At 41.3% G+C, this 21010-nt stretch overlaps 1 protein-coding gene across 1 annotated transcript in view; it reads right to left on the minus strand.

Annotated features, from left to right (window-relative positions):
• The window catches only part of LOC123307000 (nose resistant to fluoxetine protein 6-like), a 148758-nt gene that overhangs the window by 10966 nt on the left and 116782 nt on the right, over positions 1-21010 (minus strand). Inside the window, exon 7 of the mRNA XM_044889201.1 lies at positions 17101-17290. Within this exon, the coding sequence (XP_044745136.1) occupies positions 17101-17290 (190 nt within the window). The remainder of the gene's footprint in view (positions 1-17100; positions 17291-21010) is intronic.

A 21010-nucleotide genomic window follows, 5' to 3' on the forward strand; every position in this document is an offset into this window, starting at 1 on the left:
TCGAGAATAACGGAAAAAATATAATCTGACAATGTTAGCAAGCCGAAAAAATAATAATTGGCCATAAAGGTCACAAAAATCAGTTTTTTTTGAATTATCTCCTCTCCTGAGCTTCAAATCTTTTTCACATTTATTATGAAAGTTGTAGAGCATAACATAATCTACAAATTTCGTCTTGAGCAATTTTTTTTATTTTGAAACGTTTTTGAGATATATGGCGATTAATGCGAGGTGTTTAGCGATACATTGAAGCGAAAATTCACTCATTGGAAAAAAGTCACATTCTAAGGTTCAGTCAGAGACAACAATAAAATTTTCGTGACTAATTTCGAAATTGTCATCATAGAAATACCTTGTCATTTTGACAATCGGATTAATGTAGATTAGACTGAGATTCTACATTGACCTTGCCCTTTCGCATGTGTGGCTAAGCTCTTCACCCTTATCGCCCTCTAACTCGAGAATGGTTAAGAGTATGTAAAATTGCTTTAGACAAAAGTTGTGTAGAATTTTATTAACTACAACCTACAACTTTCATAATGTATACGAAAACGATAAGAGGCAGAGGCAGAGGAATATTCGAAAAAAAATCATTTTTATCATATTCACAGTGTCAGATTAGGGAAACCCCCCCGGATTAGTGTCAGATTAATGGCACAACACCGAGATTAACCATCTGTATGAAAATCTGACACGCTCGAGTATGTACAAGTAACAGTTTTTTTTTTACATTTTCAAAGGACTGCTGTGACCTTTAGTCACGTCCAAATTGTCAGTCCCTTGAAGAGTAGCTTCCTTTGGGTCCAATTAACATATCCTCCAAAAATCTGACACGCTGGAAATTCTGGATTTTTTTTTTACCATTTTCAACTCTTCCGTACGGCCAGTCCCACCGCGCAAACTGTCAGATAAGCATGAATTAATTATCAAAGACACGTAGGGCATATACAGTATCTTAATCTGACACGCTAGACTATGTACACCTGACGATTGTTTTTTACATCTTTGAGATCCTGCAGACGCTTTCCCCACCGCTGAAAGTGCATACATCATAGAACCTTTTATTCTTTCTGCCATCTAATCTTCAAAATCCACAAGGTCTCCACGAAGCACGAGTAAATCCCGATTTAGCATCGTCGGCTCCCCAACTACTAAGAGGCAGCAGTTTGTTAGATGCCATTGAGCTCTCGAACATGAAATGAATTGGATGGAACACGCATAGATAGAGATCTTGAATGAGTCCCGAATTTGTCTGCATGAGTCTAATAGGCGAGTGTTGGTGTGACGAATACGGTGTAACGTGGTTTACTCGGAGGAAACTTTAATCTCGAGCGCCAGCTATTCTTTTCAATAGGAAGAATAGCAAACCTACCAGAGTAGCTGCTAGCCGGAGACAGCGCTCACTGTTATCTAGGGCGGTAGCGATAACGAAGAAGTCAAAATCAAATTGTGTAAAAGTTTATTCACACCTTCGGAAACTAATTAGATGTACAAGTGAGATATGTCTAGGTACGAACTATGAGCGATTCTATAAGCGAACATACATTCGGGAAATCTTATCCGGTCACGAGCACTTTATGAAATTTATACCGGGTGTAGGGAAAAATTAACGGTTCAATAAAAATGGGCCAACCAGAACTGAGGAATGCTAAGGACTTGCTATACGGTATCGGTATGTAGTTGTATTTCTCCGGAAATGAAACACAATAAGGGCGGATCTGTTCGAGACTTTTATTCGCTGCCCCAAGGGTTATAACACGCCATGACTGACAGCGAAGAAAATGTCTATTTTTAACGCAACTACGGGATTTCACTGACTACGTGCGGTATCTCTTATTCTCTGCCCCAAGGGTTATAGCACGCCATGACTGACAGAAAAGAAGAGATTTCGGATTTAACACTTATGACGCGGAACGCGGACAGGGGGGTTGACGGAACTTTCCCTTCAGTACCCCAAGGGCTAGGGCGGATCTGTTCGAGACTTTTATTCGCTGCCCCAAGGGTTAACACGCCATGACTGACAGCGAAGAAAATGTCTATTTTTAGTGCAACTACGGGATTTCACTGACTACGTGCGGTATCTCTTATTCTCTGCCCCAAGGGTTATAACACGCCATGATTGACAGAAAAGAAGAGATTTCGGATTTAACACTTATGACGCGGAACGCGGACAGGGGGGTTGACGGAACTTTCCCTTCAGTACCCCAAGGGTTAACACGCCATGACTGATAGCGAAGGGAAAAGTCAGACTCGCGAAACAGGGTGAAGAACGATAAAATACAACAGAAAACGATACAGTACAGCAGTGTCAAAGTTAAGGAAGTAACGGCGTAGGTCTAACAAAGAAACTGAACGGTACAGACGGGGACCTACCTCCTTTGTTTCAAGCACTCGAAACTCAAAGGATTTAAAAGAAAAACTAAAAAAATTAACTCTAAGCACTGATGCAAACACAAAATGATTATTCTGCAACGGCGAAAGAAATACCGAAAATTAACTGAATCTATAACAGAAGTCACCACGTTAGAAAGCGAAAAATCGAAAATACTGAAGCGAAGTGAAAGAACTGAAGTAAAATTCAAAAGTCGAAAAGTCAGCCGAAGAACTGAAGTAACAGTCGAAAAGTGACCGTCGCGGGGGGGAAATTTGCTTTTATAGGCATATCCCCTCTCACGGTAAAAATCTGAAAATTCCAGAATGCGACAAGAATGAAAAACGTCGTCAGCTCCGGTTTATCGCATATCAACAGATGAAAAACGTCGAAATCTTCAGCGGCATGTAAGAAAAACAACGTGAAATACAGATAAGCGGTTTTTTACATTTACTCTGCCTATCGGAATGAACGTACGGAATTAAAATATTTTCAAAGACGGAAATTTAAAACGAAAGAAATGCACTAAGATGAACTCCAATTTTCCTCAGAAAACTGGACTTCATCACACCCTCTTCAGCTCGGAAGAAATTAACTTACGATGAAATAGTGAGTTTAATTTCACGATTCTATCTACCCCTAGAAATAATGACCTTACTTTCGCGCGCGCCACCTATATACTCGTGACCAGTTCACAACTCAATCAAGTACTTATTCCTCTCTATGGTTGGTAGTTCCAATGCGCACGCAGAAACGTCAGCGTCAGTCATTTCGGCGCAGGTCTCCGCCATCTTGTCAAAGAACTTTGTTCAGCGTTTTCGTGCGTGGATGTGCTGTTATTATAGTGGAAAATCCTCCTTCTCCATGTGGAAATCCATCTTTATCGCTGGTCGGAAACGTGCCATGCTTCATCCCTCCGGTGAGTACCTAATTTAACTGTGTTTGGCGGGTGTTTGAATTCCATCGTGGTTTTGTAGGTTATTCAGGATTCGTGGGAGCTGCAACAGGTGGAAGACCTCCGGTACGTGGGGCTCAATGGACTGAATGGACCGGTTCACCCCTTTCGACCTGGCTATACGGATGTTGGGACTCTCGGAGCCGGCAGGAGACTCGCAGGTGGGTAATTTCTAACAATAAATTCTCCGATCTTCATCGTTCCTCGTGGTCCACTTTTCTTCTTGGAATGGTTTTCCTCTGCTTTCTGTTTTCAGGTAGACGGTGTTTTCTTCAGGTAGACAGTGTTAAATTGACGGTACAATAATTTCGGTTCGGTTCAGAATAGAAATTGGTTAGATCTATTGGATTAATAGACGGATATACTCAGTTGCAATGTGAAACAGTATCCTTTATTGGTATTCCTTACATGAATAACAGATTTTTCAGACAGTTTTAACAGGTTTGATGCATGTTGAACGGATGAAAATCTGTAGATACAATATTTCGGTCAACGGTGGTGCATGTACGGAATTTGAACGGAATTGTTACGGTGTAATCGGTTATAACTAGGTTAGTGACGGGCTTCAGTTGTACGTGATTTCTCCTTGCTATTGTCCTCGGCCTCACGGAGTTCTCGACATCTTGGACAGGCACGGAGGGCTAATTCCCTACTGGTTGGCATGCGGAACTTGTTCGATTTCTTCCGGGGTGGTTCAGATTGGGTGGATGCGCTGGGGATATCACATTGGACGGCAGCCTCTCTTTGACGGTGATGAGACTGACAAGAACAATTTCTGGTTAATGTACCTAGCAGGCCGCAACTGCTGCAGAAAAGAATCGGGGTACCGGTGCAGTGTGCTCGACTGTGCTCCCCTTGGCCACATCTCCAACACATATTAGGTCGAAGCTCCAAGTAGACATTGGGCCCCATTGTGCCAACTGTACGTATTCCGGCTGGAATCTTGGTTGTTATTTGAGCTGGACGGATATTATGTCGATGGATGTCATGTTGACGATTATCCGGTTGATGGCTATTCGCTTGTTTGGAAATCTTCCCCTTGTTTATGAAATAACGTTTATCTTGCTTATTTCTCTTTTCAGCTGGAATGTCTATCTCCATTGCACTCTGCCTCTGAGTCGGAACAGCCGCCTGTTGTAGTTCCTGCTTCCTGGGTGATGATGTGGAACGGTCAGTGACAGCGGAAGAGGTGTTTGGTTTGGGGCGACCAAATGTTTTGAGTGCCCCCAACGGCAACGGCACAGGACGGGGAGGAGATTCCGGTTCCTGGTCTTTTAATGGATCGACAAGACCCAGCTCCTCGTCCAGTCGTTCCAGGAAGTCTGAGTCGCTCATGTTGCAGCCGTCTGACGGTATTCTGAAAAGAGGTAAGATCATTAATACCTGGTATTTTCATTTCTATACGGTGAACACACGGTTTGACTGGCGCAAATTTCTCTTTTTTTTTTTTTTTTTTTTCCGGAAGATAATTCTTACGGATTCAATCTACTGGCACCCAGAGACGGCGGGCAGTGCCGGAGGGAAACCTGAGCTTCAGCCGGAGCCGGCGTCTGCCCTCGACGGTGGTTGGTATCAGGGCGATGACCTCAGTCCGAAGACTGGGTGACCACAGACGGGGGTTCGGTTGAGCCTGGATCTTGGATGCTAGCCTTGATGGTAAAATCAGTGTCTTCCCTGGTGCTGGCGGTTCCTGTGGGACGGGATACAGTTGGGGTGGTGGCGTTAACGGAGCAGCTGGTGGAAGCGGTGCTGGTCTCAGTGTGGACACCGGTATCAGTGGGGGTGGCTGAGCTACGGTTTCAACTAACAGGACGGTATCGGTTCCAGGCCACTCCCACTGTGCAGCAGGTCTCCGGTGAGACGGGTTATCCTGGAGCAAACCCTCGATGTACCATCGGACGGGGAATCTCAATCGCTCCATCTCCGCACGGTATTTGTCGTCCAGGGATGAGGCCCAATGCTGTTCCTCCTCACCCTGACGGCACGGTAGGCCGGTCGCCACCTCTACGGCCACTAACCCCAACGCCCACAGGTCGACGGACGTGTCATACGGCTCTTGCCTGCGCTGTTCCGGTGCCCAGTACACCATGGTTCCTGCTAGCTCGGTGAGCAGGGGTTGGGCGGTGTTAAGTGTTTCGGCCAACCCAAAATCTGCTAGCAGGAATCGGCACCGGCGGCGTAAGATATTGGCTGGCTTGATGTCTCGGTGTACTATTTGTCGACGATGACACTCCGTCACGGCTGCTGCTAACTGCCGCATCACGCGGAAGAACCGAGACGGCTGGTTCCTCGGCCCTTCTCGACGCAGGAAGGTATTTAGGTCCTCGTCGCACAGAGGCATCACCATAAAAAGGTAGTCTCCCTCTATGATGGCCTCTTGCAGGGGTATTATATTTGTATGTTCTAGGGACCTGAGTATGTCGACTTCCTGGATGGCGTGGTGAGTGAGCATAGTCCTTTTCACCGCCACTGCTTGGCCGTGTCGTTGGCCTCTATAGACACGCCCAAAGCTGCCTTCTCCCAAGATCTCCCCCAGGTGCAAATGTTCCATCTGAAACATGTTATCTAGACACCTTTTGTCTTACGGAACACTGGTTCTGGTTGGCCGAGTTATTCAGATAAACAGGTAAACGGAAAATAATAATATAATCGGTAACGGAAGAAATATATACATATATATATTCGGTGACGGAAAAATAAGGTATATTCGGTAACAAAAAAAAAACTATAACGGGTTCCCTCCTTTCAGAGGTTATCTCTAAAGAACGGTTAACGGATCATGACAATAATATATACTATGCATGAAATGATTTTAAATCTTTAATGTGTATGTTAGTGATTTTTCTACCCTCTGTATCTTTCAGGTCGTAGACGACAGGTGAAACAACTTTAACGACGGTGAACGGTCCGGAAAACTTCGGAGCCATCTTGGCGGCGAAACTGTCAACGGCCGAGGATAAAGGACGGTCTCGGCGTAGAACTTGATCTCCCACATGGTATCGGATTTCTCTTCGTTGAAGATTGTAGTGGTCAGCCTGTTGCTGGAAGGCACGGTACAGTTTGGTACGAACGAACTCATAAGCCTCCTGGAGATGTTTGAACTGTTGAGTACGGTAAGTCATGTCTCTGTTTTCTTCTTCTGTACGGTTGGATTCTCCGTTCATTTTATTATTGTGGGGGTTTGTCGGATAAATCGCCCTCGGGACTTCTAGTTCCCTTCCATAATTTAAAAATGCCGGTGTAAATCCAGTAGACTCCTGTTTAGCGGTGTTGATGGCAAACGTTAACTCTCCTATCTTTTCATCCCAGGTTCGTTGATCGGCTTCACAAAACTGTGCTATCATGGTCTTTAGGGTACGGTTAGCTCTTTCTACAGGGTTGCACTGAGGAGTATACGGTGGTGTGAAACGGTGAGCGATGTTCAGCTCTCGGAGACTGTTCTTGAATAGTCTGCTGTCAAATTGTACTCCATTGTCGGATATTACTAGTTTTGGGCAACCGTATTTCAGTATGACTTGTTCGTAGAGGGCCGAATAAACAGTTTTGGCGGTAGCTTTCCGCAACGGACGACACTCTACCCACTTTGTGAACCGGTCTTGCATTACCACGATGTAGGAGTCTCCCTTTTTTGACCGTGGCAATGGTCCAACTATGTCCGTGGATACTTCTTTGAACGGCGCATCCGCCATTCGGTGTGGTTGCATCTTACCAGGGGTTTTCTGTTGCGAAACTTTGTACTTTTGGCACGATGTGCAGTTCCTCACGTATTTCGCAATGTCTCTTAACATCCCTGGCCAGTAATAGTTTCTGGCTATCCGTAAAATCGTTTTGGCAATCCCCATGTGACCTGCTAATTCTGAGTCGTGGTTTTCCTTCAGTACTTCGGTTCGCTGTTCGGTCGGTACACAGAGTTTCCAGGGTTGGCCGGTTCCATTTTCTGTGAAGTCGGATGAGTCCCAGAAATGTCGTAACAGTTTTCCATTTTCCACGGCGTAGTCAGGAAAATTTGCTGGGTCTTTTTCCACCTCCTGTAACTTCTTGTTGTACCATTTGCAGTGGGTTGTTTCTATTTCGGCCAGGTATACGGAATCTACGGACGGTAACGGTTTAGGCGACGGGTTGTCTGCAGGTGTATTCAAGGATTTTCTCCGGCCCTGCGCTTCAACAGCTTCTTGAATTTTCGGTGTTGGTTTGGCAATCAGTCGACCTTCCAGGTAACAGTCCGCGGTACTGAGGTTAATGGAAAAATTGAACCTTCCTAATACGTCCATTCCTAGAATGAGGTCAACTGGTAAATCAGGCACCAACAAAAATTTTACGTCGGTCAAGGAATAATCAGCCAGGTGAACGGCGGTAGTGTAGAGTTTGGGTGTTGTCGTGGGTTGACCATTTGCAACCACCACGAAACCATTCTCAACATGTTGTCCGGTGATTCCCTTGCTTTCACACTGTTTTGCCACTTTCCGACTTATGAAACTCTTCGTGGCTCCAGTGTCAATTAATGCTTTGTAGTGCTCTCCGGCTATCTTAACTTCGACAAGCGGTCGGTTATCATTCCAGGCAGTCGATGTCATGGGAGTCAGTGTGTCGGGAGATATGGTCGACTCCTTCACCATACCTCCGTCTAGTTTTCCGAACGGCAGGGACAATCTCGTGAGAGAATGTTCTCCCTCTGGCATCGAGAACAGAAAATTTTCGGTGGCCTGCGACATTCTCGACGCATGTGGCCATATCCACCACATCGGAAACACTGTGTCTGGAAGGACACTCTCCTCCCTGATGATGATTGGTTCCGGTCAGCGTGGCTATTTTCGGCTCGACGGCGGGGTGGCGGTGTTGAAGTTCCGGATCTACCTTCGGACCTATCTCCAGAAGTTGGACGGTGTGATTCCTGTTGTTGGACTATTGACTCTCTGGGCCTGGGCGGCTTTGGACGGCTTTCCCTCGGCGGAGAAAGTCGTGTCTGGTTTGCTGGTGTCGGCGGGACTGATTCCCTGTGAGCAGTTGTTCGGTGAACCTGTTCTCCGGTATCCACAGAAAGACTCGCCTGATATCGGTTCAGTTGACGGGGAGTGTACGTCAGGTGAGGTTCCTCCACGAAACCTGGTTTTGAGGGTGGCCGGGTGTACTGGTTCATCTGCCATTGGACCAGTTCAAAAACTTTCCCCTTACGGAGAATTTCATCATACGTCTTGGTCTCCTGGAAGGCCAAGGCCTGCTGTAAGGGCGGGATCAACCTCTGTCGGATGAGTCGGATCTGCTCCACCTCGGATGGTTTTGTATAGGTGAGTTTCTGGAATAAGTTCTGCATCCGGGTAACATACAGAAGCAGCTTTTCTTCGGGACCTTGTGTTCGTCTTTTTATTTCCTCCAACAGATTCTCCTCATAGTTAACAGGCAGAAACGCTTCTTTCAGTTGGTTGCTGAAATCCTCCCAGTCCTCGGAAGTACCTCTCCTGGGAATAAACCAATCCCTTGCATCCTTTCGTTAATTCATAAACTGATTCAAAAACTTGTTCCAGGGACACTTTACGGGATTCAGCCAGCCTCTCCACTTCCTCAAGAAATCCGGTCACACTTCCAGTGCCATCAAAGGAAATGTTCCATTTGTGTACGGGGACAGTCGGTATTGTTGATCGAGACTCCGGTTCTGATCTGGCAGGTGTTGTGATGACTGGTCGGTCAGGACTTATCCAAGGTGCAGGTAAGTGTGGAAAAGACACCCTTCGTGTATAATTAATCCATCTACCCTGTGTCGGACCCTCAGGGGTCGCTGTCCCACAGTCCTGTGACTGTGTGAGAGGTATCGCTGGTAACTGTCGAAGTAATGCTGTACATGTCTGTCTTGTCTCATTCATGACCTGTTCTAATAATGGATTCCTTACAGGTGTACCAGTACGTGAGACATCCACTGCTACAGGAGGATCGACACCATCTCCCAAGTCGATAAGTGATGTTTCGACCCTTGACATCCTCTCCGGTTGGATCGGCGACACTCCAGGTGAACTGGGCACCTCCACATCCAAGAGAGACTTCTGATGTCGGTTAGATGTCTGCAGCTGTTCACGATTGCTCTTTTTACGTAGCTCCTCCAGTGTTTCCAATGCCTTAGCAGTAGTTGCCTTCATTTGTTCAACCAGTTGTAACTGTGCTGTGTCTGCAGCCACAATAAAGTCCAGCCTTCCTTGAATGTGTATTAATCGGGTGTAAATTCGCGAAAATTCGTTAGCCGCATTCTCATGATTGAAGTTCTGAAGGGATTCCACTAAATCGGTGAGTTTATTTTGACAAATCTCAATCTCCGAGGCGGGATTCAATGACGTTGGGGGTAATAGAGGTTCATTAGACTGAAGTACTTGTCGTAGTAGACTCCGTTTAGTCATCACAGTACCCGGTATCGATTGTCCTCTCAGTTGTAATTCGTATGTACCTAAGTTCATCACTGAGTAACCGGTTCACATCCATGTTCGACATATTGTATTCAACTAAGTCCGATTTAGAACGCACCAATATTTCACACTCGGTATGTCTTTCACAATCCGGTTAAGTTCTAAGTCCAACCCGATAAGTTAATCGTTGGCTAACCTACTCACTTAAGTTCGAAGTGGGTATCGGTGTAACCCAAAAAAAAAAATAAAGTCTAAGTCCCGGTGTATCAGAAAAAAATCTAAGTTCAAGTCCCGGCGCACCAAAATAATCTAAGTCCCGATGTGTCACACCAAAAATTTTACAAGTCCAACGTTACTCGAAAAAAAATTTCAATCAGTCCCACTAAAGTCCGAAAATATTCGAGAAATACCGCACACAATCGCAAGTCGCTTCGTATAGTCCGGAAAATGTCCCGAAATTCGAATCGCACCAGAACGCACAGGTTAAATTCCAAATAGTTTTTCAAGTTCAATATTCGGAAAATAAATCGCAATAATCGAATTTCAGTTTTCAGAAAAAATCAGAAATAATTGGTAAGTTTCACCAGTACATGTCAAAAGAAAATAATTGCAGGTAGACAAGTTATCAACAGGGTAATAGGTGATTCACTATTAAACCGATAGGTAGATCAAACCTTTTAAATTTTACCAATTGTGACAATAAATTTTCAATGTTCGGAAATTCACTCACCTTCAATACGAAATTAAAACAGTTCAATTCAATGAATCAGAAATAATAAGAAATCGGAAATAGTTTTCACTGATATTAAGGCGCAACAACAGTTCAGTTTTCAATAACTCAATAAAGTAATCGGCAAAAGGAATAATCACAAATTAATTAAATTATTTCCAATAGGTTTCAACAATAGGAAAATTTTCAGAATATAGTCCAATTCAATTCACAGTATAACAGTTCAATACAGAGTGGCAGGTAATAAAACACAGATCAAGTTTATTTTTCACAGTTCTCGGTTCAAGAAATAGTTACTCACTGTTCTTAGGTTTTACGCAGTGTTTCGGGAATTCACTCACTGTCCGGTTAATGTTTCTCACCTCTGTTGTTTCCTACTGGATTTTGCACGGTTCCTGCTCGGGCGCTATTAATTGGCGATTAATGCGAGGTGTTTAGCGATACATTGAAGCGAAAATTCACTCATTGGAAAAAAGTCACATTCTAAGGTTCAGTCAGAGACAACAATAAAATTTTCGTGACTAATTTCGAAATTGTCATCATAGAAATACCTTGTCATTTTGACAATCGGATTAATGTAGATTAGACTGAGATTCTACATTGACCTTGCCCTTTCGCATGTGTGGCTAAGCTCTTCACCCTTATCGCCCTCTAACTCGAGAATGGTTAAGAGTATGTAAAATTGCTTTAGACAAAAGTTGTGTAGAATTTTATTAACTACAACCTACAACTTTCATAATGTATACGAAAACGATAAGAGGCAGAGGCAGAGGAATATTCGAAAAAAAATCATTTTTATCATATTCACAGTGTCAGATTAAGGAAACCCCCCCGGATTAGTGTCAGATTAATGGGCCAACACGTCTACAACACCGAGATTAACCATCTGTATGAAAATCTGACACGCTCGAGTATGTACAAGTAACAGTTTTTTTTTTTACATTTTCAAAGGACTGCTGTGACCTTTAGTCACGTCCAAATTGTCAGTCCCTTGAAGAGTAGCTTCCTTTGGGTCCAATTAACATATCCTCCAAAAATCTGACACGCTGGAAATACTGGATTTTTTTTTACCATTTTCAACTCTTCCGTACGGCCAGTCCCACCGCGCAAACTGTCAGATAAGCATGAATTAATTATCAAAGACACGTAGGGCATATACAGTATCTTAATCTGACACGCTAGACTATGTACACCTGACGATTGTTTTTTACATCTTTGAGATCCTGCAGACGCTTTCCCCACCGCTGAAAGTGCATACATCATAGAACCTTTTATTCTTTCTGCCATCTAATCTTCAAAATCCACAAGGTCTCCACGAAGCACGAGTAAATCCCGATTTAGCATCGTTGGCTCCCCAACTACTAAGAGGCAGCAGTTTGTTAGATGCCATTGAGCTCTCGAACATGAAATGAATTGGATGGAACACGAAGATAGATAGAGATCTTGAATGAGTCCCGAATTTGTCTGCATGAGTCTAATAGGCGAGTGTTGGTGTGACGAATACGGTGTAACGTGGTTTACTCGGAGGAAACTTTAATCTCGAGCGCCAGCTATTCTTTTCAATAGGAAGAATAGCAAACCTACCAGAGTAGCTGCTAGCCGGAGACAGCGCTCACTGTTATCTAGGGCGGTAGCGATAACGAAGAAGTCAAAATCAAATTGTGTAAAAGTTTATTCACACCTTCGGAAACTAATTAGATGTACAAGTGAGATATGTGTAGGTACGAACTATGAGCGATTCTATAAGCGAACATACATTCGGGAAATCTTATCCGGTCACGAGCACTTTATGAAATTTATACCGGGTGTAGGGAAAAATTAACGGTTCAATAAAAATGCGCCAACCAGAACTGACGAATGCTAATCGGTATGTAGTTGTATTTCTCCGGAAATGAAACACAATAAGGGCGGATCTGTTCGAGACTTTTATTCGCTGCCCCAAGGGTTATAACACGCCATGACTGACAGCGAAGAAAATGTCTATTTTTAACGCAACTACGGGATTTCACTGACTACGTGCGGTATCTCTTATTCTCTGCCCCAAGGGTTATAGCACGCCATGACTGACAGAGAAGAAGAGATTTCGGATTTAACACTTATGACGCGGAACGCGGACAGGGGGGTTGACGGAACTTTCCCTTCAGTACCCCAAGGGCTAGGGCGGATCTGTTCGAGACTTTTATTCGCTGCACCAAGGGTTAACACGCCATGACTGACAGCGAAGAAAATGTCTATTTTTAGCGCAACTACGGGATTTCACTGACTACGTGCGGTATCTCTTATTCTCTGCCCCAAGGGTTATAACACGCCATGACTGACAAAAAAGAAGAGATTTCGGATTTAACACTTATGACGCGGAACGCGGACAGGGGGGTTGACGGAACTTTCCCTTCAGTACCCCAAGGGTTAACACGCCATGACTGATAGCGAAGGGAAAAGTCAGACTCGCGAAACAGGGTAAAGAACGATAAAATACAACAGAAAACGATACAGTACAGCAGTGTCAAAGTTAAGGAAGTAACGGCGTAGGTCTAACAAAGAAACTGAACGGTACAGACGGGGACCTACCTCCTTTGTTTCAAGCACTCGAAACTCAAAGGATTTAAAAGAAAAACTAAAAAAATTAACTCTAAGCACTGATGCAAACACAAAATGATTATTCTGCAACGGCGAAAGAAATACCGAAAATTAACTGAATCTATAACAGAAGTCACCACGTTAGAAAGCGAAAAATCGAAAATACTGAAGCGAAGTGAAAGAACTGAAGTAAAATTCAAAAGTCGAAAAGTCAGCCGAAGAACTGAAGTAACAGTCGAAAAGTGACCGTCGCGGGGGGAAAATTTGCTTTTATAGGCATATCCCCTCTCACGGTGAAAATCTGAAAATTCCAGAATGCGACAAGAATGAAAAACGTCGTCAGCTCCGGTTTATCGCATATCAACAGATGAAAAACGTCGAAATCTTCAGCGGCATGTAAGAAAAACAACGTGAAATACAGATAAGCGGTTTTTTACATTTACTCTGCCTATCGGAATGAACGTACGGAATATTCGGGAATTAAAATATTTTCAAAGACGGAAATTTAAAACGAAAGAAATGCACTAAGATGAACTCCAATTTTCCTCAGAAAACTGGACTTCATCACAACGGGGTCAATGGTTTATACAATTGACCCGATTGTAACTTATGAGTTAGGGAGCCGACGATGCTAAAGCGGGATTGACTCGAGCGTCATGGAGACCTAGTGGATTTTGAAGATTAGATGGTAGAAAGACAAAAAGGTTCTATGATGTATGCACTTTCAGCGGTGGGGAATGCATCTGCAGGTTCTCAAAGATGAAAAAAAAAATCGTCAGGTGTACAGAGTGGGCAAATTTCGATGATTTAGCACTACAGTTTTTAATCCAGAGGAGATAGACAAAATCTGATACCCCATTCTCGTTCTCTTTTTCTGAGAAACTAACAAAAGTAGTAGTCATTTTTGGCCACATTCTTTCGTTTTCGAGTTATAAGCAAAAATTGGAAAAATGGCGATATCGAAATAAATTTATATCTCCGCTAATACTGACGATAGAGCTCTGAAATTGAAACATTATACAGGCACTTTTTTACGTAGAATCTAGTGGCGTGCTCGCCCTTTTAGCAGGATTTTTAATTACGAAGCTATGACCCAAAGTTATGTTTTTTTAAATGGGAACACTAGTTTTCTGTGCAATTTTTTGAAAGCTCAATTTTTACTGATTTCAAAAATATATAACATCATATGGTTTGTATCAATATAAATAATAGAAAATGGTCAAAAACCTTGTTTCTCAATATTTCTATGGTTTCAACTTTTGATGAGCATAGAAAAATATAGCATCGTATGATTACCACTGTCTCCTTCTATAAGTCCTTTCATTATAATGAAAATTTATGAAATATATCTTGATTCGAATTTTGTGAAAATTGGTAAAAAGCATAGAAACCATTACATTGCCGGCAGGAGACTGCTTTTGTTATAGGAAACTATATTTTTCTGTGCTCGTCAAAAGTTGAAACCATAGAAATATTGAGAAAAAGTGTTTTTGACCATTTTCCATTATTTATATTGATACAAACCATATGATGTTATATATTTTTGAAATCAGTAAGAATTAAGCTTTCAAAAACTTGCACAGAAATCTACTGTCCTCATTCAAAAAAACATAACTTTGGGTCATAGCTTCGTAATTAAAAATCCTGCTAAAAAGGCGAGCACGCCAATGGATTCTACGTAAAAAAATGCCTGTATAATGTTTCAATTTCAGAGCTCTATCATCAGTATTAAAGGAGATATAAATTTATTTCGATATCGTCATTTTTCCAATTTTTGCTTTTAACTCGAAAACAAAAGAAAGTGGCCGTAAATCACTACTACTATTGCAAGATTCTCAGAAAAAGAGAACGAGAATGGGTTATCAGATTTTGTTTATCTCCTCTGGTTTGAAAGCTGTAGTGCTAAAACATCGAAATTTGCCCACCCAGTACATACTCGACCGTGTCAGATTGTGTACATACTCGACCGTGTCAGATTAAGATACTGTATATGCTCTACTCGTCTCTGATGATGAATTCATAGTAATCAGACAGTTTGCGTGATGGGCTGGCAGTACGCAAGGGTTGAAAATGGTGAAAAAAATGTTTTCAGGCGTGTCAGATTTTTAGAGGATATTTCAATTGGACTCAAAGGAAGCTATACTTTTCAAGAGACTGACAATTTGGATGTGACGCAAGGTCACAGCGGTGCAAAAATTGCGATACTTGTACATACTCGAGCGTGTCAGATTTTCATAGAGAGATAGTTAATCTCGGTGTTGGAGACATGTTGGCCCATTAATCTGACACTAATCAGGAGGTTTTCTTAATCTGACAGTGTGAAGATGATAACGAGGCATTTTTTCAAATATTTTCCTTACAGTACTTCTAATCCTTTTTATATTTATAATAAAGTTGTAGATAATAAAATTCTATAAAACTTTCCTCTGAAGCAATTTACCCGTTTTCGAGCTAGAGGGTGATTAGGGCGGGGAGCTTAGCCACACATGAGAAAGGGCAAGGTCAAAGTATAACCCCAGTCTAATGTACATTCATCGGCATATATATTTCAAAAAATTTTGGGAATAGAAAAAATTGCTTCGGTCAAAATTTGTAGAAAGTTTAATGTTCTTCAATTTTTATAATGAATGCGGAAACAATTTGAAGCTCAGAAGAGGAGATAATTCGATGAAACAGATTTTTGTGAACTTTATGGTCAATTTTTATTCTTTTGGCTTGCTAAAACTGTCAGATTATATAATATTTTTTCCGTTTTTCTTGAATCATTAGCTTCAAAATAAGTAAAAAAGCCACCGCGCTAGAGAATGTACACGTGATTTTTTTTGCAAGTTTGGCGCCATCCCACACATTTTCGTCAACCTCAAATTGTCAAATTATAAGAACATATACTTGTCAACATGTAATTAACCACATATGTCTCAATCTGACACGTTCGAGTATGTACAATGATTTTTTTTTTAGTATTCTGACAGGCTGTCCTAGATGATTTCCCCTGTATACAGATCTTATTTTTGATAGAATTGTCTCTCCTTATATTAATCTGACACGCTCAAGTGAATCCCGGATTTCTCTCTTGAGCTCCTCAACTATAATGCAAACATTTCATAACGCCAACAACTTCTTTCGTTGGTGGCTTAGTGTGCATTTGCAAATAAACCAGTTCCTTAACTGATAACTTTATACCTTGTATTACGTTAACGTCACCTGACCTTGACATCTTAACATTTAAAATAATAATAACAAAACGTAAAAAGGTTTAATTTATCTAACTCCTTGGAAAAATTTGATTTAATATGAATATCAAAACCACACTATACTGTACTGCAGATCGATACAAATCATAAAATTTCTTGAAAATTTAAAATGCCAGTTGATAAAAAAGCTGTTTTCTTCTTCCTTCAAATATCTAATCGATATAGCCGATACTTAATGAAAATCGAGTAAAAAAAACTGCGACACTACTTGTTTCGCCCTCACAGTAGGATCTTCGGGAGGGTAAGTATTTGCTATTATAAGGACAAATATGTATGTAAATATAGCATGAACTTCACTTTATATAAAATGATAAACAAAATGTAACCAAAGTATTTATGTAATAAAATAAAATTTATCAACGATGTACATCAGAACATCATATAGTACTAGAAACCACTCAAATATTTATATCCTGTTGACAGGAAACTATAAATTTTTATAATATAAGAATTGAATATGTACAACCAATTTCCAATATTCTTGAGATCTGTTATTGATTTTAATCCATTCAATAGACTGATAAAAAATGCTTCACTACTACTAGGTACTACACATCTCTTATGATCTCGTTATATTGGTCATGTATATTTATGTTAGGATATGATCACCTCAAAATTCATTGTATTCGAATAAATGACTCTAAAGTGATATGAAAATAATAAATGGTTATCAACGAAAGCTGAAAAGAGTTAATGAAAAAGAGGTTTTGTCCCATAAAGAAACTATTAAATGTGGAAATATAATATCCAGTTCGCTACCTTCATTGAGTGAATTATATGCAGATATGCTAGAAACAATCGAGTAGATTTGAAGAATAACTTACGTCCAAGCTTCCTTGTCATTCCAAATATTCCAATTGCAATCGCCAGACTGAAGATATTTCGACCAAATGACCAATAGATAGCCGACGACAACTTCGAATAAACATAAGAGTTTTGGTACATTGGGTAAGATATTCCTATTATCGTAAGTCCTAGACCGAAAGTTGAAATGTACCATAAGACTCTGAAGATCTGAAAAAGCAATATAAGATATGTGTAATTTATGATAATTTTAGTAGGGAGTTATTGAAACTTGAAAATACCGCATGCGGTGCGTTATATTATGCGCTAAACATTACACTTTTAGTCTTTACGTTATTTCCAATTGGACGGATAGTATTGACATCTACGCATGTGCATTCGTCAGTTTGTAACGTTAGCATCAACTTTACGCTCTACGTAAGTTAGCGTTCTCGCACGTATACCTTGAACAATATGTTAACCGAACGTTAATTTGAACATTTTATAAAAACTCTTTATACAATGATTTGATTTTTGACTGTTAACTTCTTGATAATCCCAAAAGGGCATTTTTCACATGCCTCTATTTCTTTCGTGTATTTTCACATAATGAATGAAAATTAACCCTCTAATGCCCAAGTTTTTTTTTTTCTTTTTCAAAATTATTTCCGTATAGTTTCAAATTAGCTTATGTATAATCTACATCTTTTTTTCGCAAATAGTTAACTGACTTACATTAACACCTGTACTCACAAAATGAACCTATACTGAAGGCGGACATGGGCAGTTGAACTAAACTGCTCACAGGGAATAATTTTGTATCCACTTATATGCAACCAGTCTCAAGGCGGACTTGGGTATTAGAGGGTTAAACGCACTACACCTATAGGAAATCAGAAGTGACACTGAAGTCATGAATAGGGACTTTTTCCATTTCATTGATAATAAAAAAATTTCAAGTCGTAAATTATCTTCATTACATATATAAATCATCAGAACATAAATTTTACAAATATAACTCCAGATGTCGAGGCTCAATATTAGAGTACATGCTCGGTTTTCAACACAATGTAACGTTTTCTTCACTTAATTATTATTATTAGCTTGTCACCGCTCTCATTCGGCCGGTCTTGGGTTTTCTATAGCAACGCGCCGCTTCCCCTACCACAGTAACGAGAAATCTGAAAAATTGCATCGATGCAAGCTGACTGCTCTTCGCTCCGCTTCGCCCAACTTCGCATTCGGTGGCCGTTCAGCCTATGACTATTTATTTACACTTAAGCTGCATTCACAATCAATTCGCGGGCCGAAGTGCACTTCGGCACGAAATTTACCATTCGCAATAATCTTGGTACCAAATACTCAAATGAATCAAAAATGTAACTGATCAAAGCATAAGCATCAGCATAATCTATAGCCGGCACGAAATTCCTTGCCGAAGTGATAGTTTGCAACTTGCAAGAAATTTTGTCTTGAATTTCATTGTGAATGGTAACGGAGAACGCCATCTGCTAAGCTTCCGTGCCGATGTGCACTTCGGCCCGTGAATTGATTGTGAATGTAGCTTTGTACCTTTGAGTATTCAACCCCCTAGGCCCTAGACCTAGGGTCAGCAACAGGCGGACCGCGAAAGGATGAAACTTGGACCGTCAAATATTGTTGAGTTTTATATTTTCATTTTGAAATTTTGTCCCTACTCGCCTTACTATCATACGTTTGAAACCAACATTTGATTCAAAACCTATTACTTCTGGTTCTGATTGTACTTTGATTCATTCGAAATTCGTGTGATGTGCGTTCGAATCGACCCGGTAAACGCTTCGGGCTCCGGTCAACAAGGCATCGCCATAGCTTTGTCGCACCCCTAATGCCGGCCACAGACATCGGAATTTTTTATCGGCCCATACTGCCGCAGTTCGAACCGTCGGTCCAAAATCACCAAAAACCGATGTGCTTGGTGAAAAACCGTCGGGTCGATCCTTCGGTCTAAAAATCTGTCGGCGCTTGATTTTTGTTCCGTCGGTCCATCGGTTGTCGGTCCGAACCGACAGTGTGTGGGGATTTCGTTTAGAACCGACGGTTATCTTTCATTAGCGTAGTACAAGTCGAGTCTTGTGCATAGCCGGCATTGAGCAAATAAACCGCGGCCGCCACTGCTAAAAGATGTTTCCGGCTCCAAGCCGGCTATTCATAGGACTAGACTTGTACTACGCTAATGAAAGATAACCGTCGGTTCTAAACGAAATCCCCACACACTGTCGGTTCGGACCGACGGAATAAAAATCAAGCGCCGACAGATTTTTAGACCGAAGGATCGACCCGACGGTTTTTCACCACACACATCGGTTTTTGGTGATTTTGGACCGACGGTTCGAAATGCGGCAGTACGGGCCGATGAAAAATTCCGATGTCTGTGGCCGGCATAACTGCGTTGAATATCGGAGTTCGTCGAATTTGGTAGTGCGCAGGTGCGGAAGAAATGGAGTGGATTGGCGGTTCTTCGTAAGTCACCAAGCGTAGTGGTAGTTCCGTTTGTAGATTGTAGTAGAACTGTTATCCATTTCTTTTAGAAGAGATCAAGGAGAAACGTTTCATACGTCATAATATGTATTCTAAAAAACGTAAGGTGGACAGCGAAAATAGAAGGTTTTTGACTGAGTGGACTGAACAATACTGCTTCACGCTGCCTGATAGGCCTCAGGCAGTCCCAGTTTGCCTGATATGTAATAAGACCGTCGCAATTATTAAAAGTGCTAATTTAAAGCGAAACTACGAAACAACCCATCAACAATTTGAAAAAAATTTTCCTCTTGGCAGTGAGACTCGAAAAAAAACTCAAGGCTCACCTAAGTGAAAAAAAGAAAAAAGCACAAACATACTAGCTCGTTGTATAAGCGAGCAAGAAAAGGCCACAGAAGCAGCGTTGCGTGTTTGCTGGACACTTAACAAATACCAGAAACCATTTTCAGATTCTGAAATAGTAAAAGAATGCATGTTGGAAGTGGTCCAGGCCTTATTTGAAGAGAAAAAAGATGTTGCCGCTGCAATTCAAAGTATTCCACTGTCGACCAGAAGTAATAACATCATCTATTTTTCCACCACGAGATCTAATGCAAACTTCCCGGAAAGCCTCAACTTTAATAATACAGAAAGTCAGCTCAAGTACAAGGTTTTTGGGGGTGACAATCGATAAGCACCTCAACTGGAGAGTGCATTGCGACTAACTTATTTCTAAGTTGAATTCTGTGTGATACACATTGAGAGCAATTAAGACTCAGGTCGGCATCAATGTGCTCAAGACACTATACAATTACGCCAACTTCCAATCTCGAATGTCCTACGGCATAGTTTTTTGGGGAAGCAGCTCATACTCCGATCAGGTGTTTATCACACAGAAACTATCAATTAGGACAATGTTCAATCTGAGACACCGAGAGTCATGCAGAGGAACCTTTAGGAGAAACAATATTCTTACAATGCCAGGATTGTTCATTTACAGGAGTCTACTTTTTTCCGAAAATACAGTCACTATTTCCAGAGATACAAGAATCAAAATAATACAAGAAGAATGAATGAGTACTTTTTCCCATCTCATAAATTAACCTTAACAGAACATAGCACGCTCTACACCTGCATCACATTGTATAACTTTTTACCAAGAAGCATCAAGGGAATAACCGAATTTGAATAATTTCGTAAGAAAATAATATAAATTAATTGTTGAACTCGAACCGTACTCAATTTTAGAGTTTAAAGACTCCTGACAGAGAACACATTAGAGCAACTTCTGTACATGAATATCTAGACTTGTTTTCATTTTGTTATCATGTAATTGATAATAATTCTGAACATAAATATCTTTGTTTGTTTGTAATACAAGGAGAACTGAAATTTTAGCTAATGATATAAAAAAAACTTTGCTCGAACTTCTTCAAAGAGCACCTTGCTATG

This window comes from Coccinella septempunctata, chromosome 2 (genome assembly GCF_907165205.1).
Source record: "Coccinella septempunctata chromosome 2, icCocSept1.1, whole genome shotgun sequence".
Lineage (NCBI taxonomy): Eukaryota > Metazoa > Arthropoda > Insecta > Coleoptera > Coccinellidae > Coccinella > Coccinella septempunctata.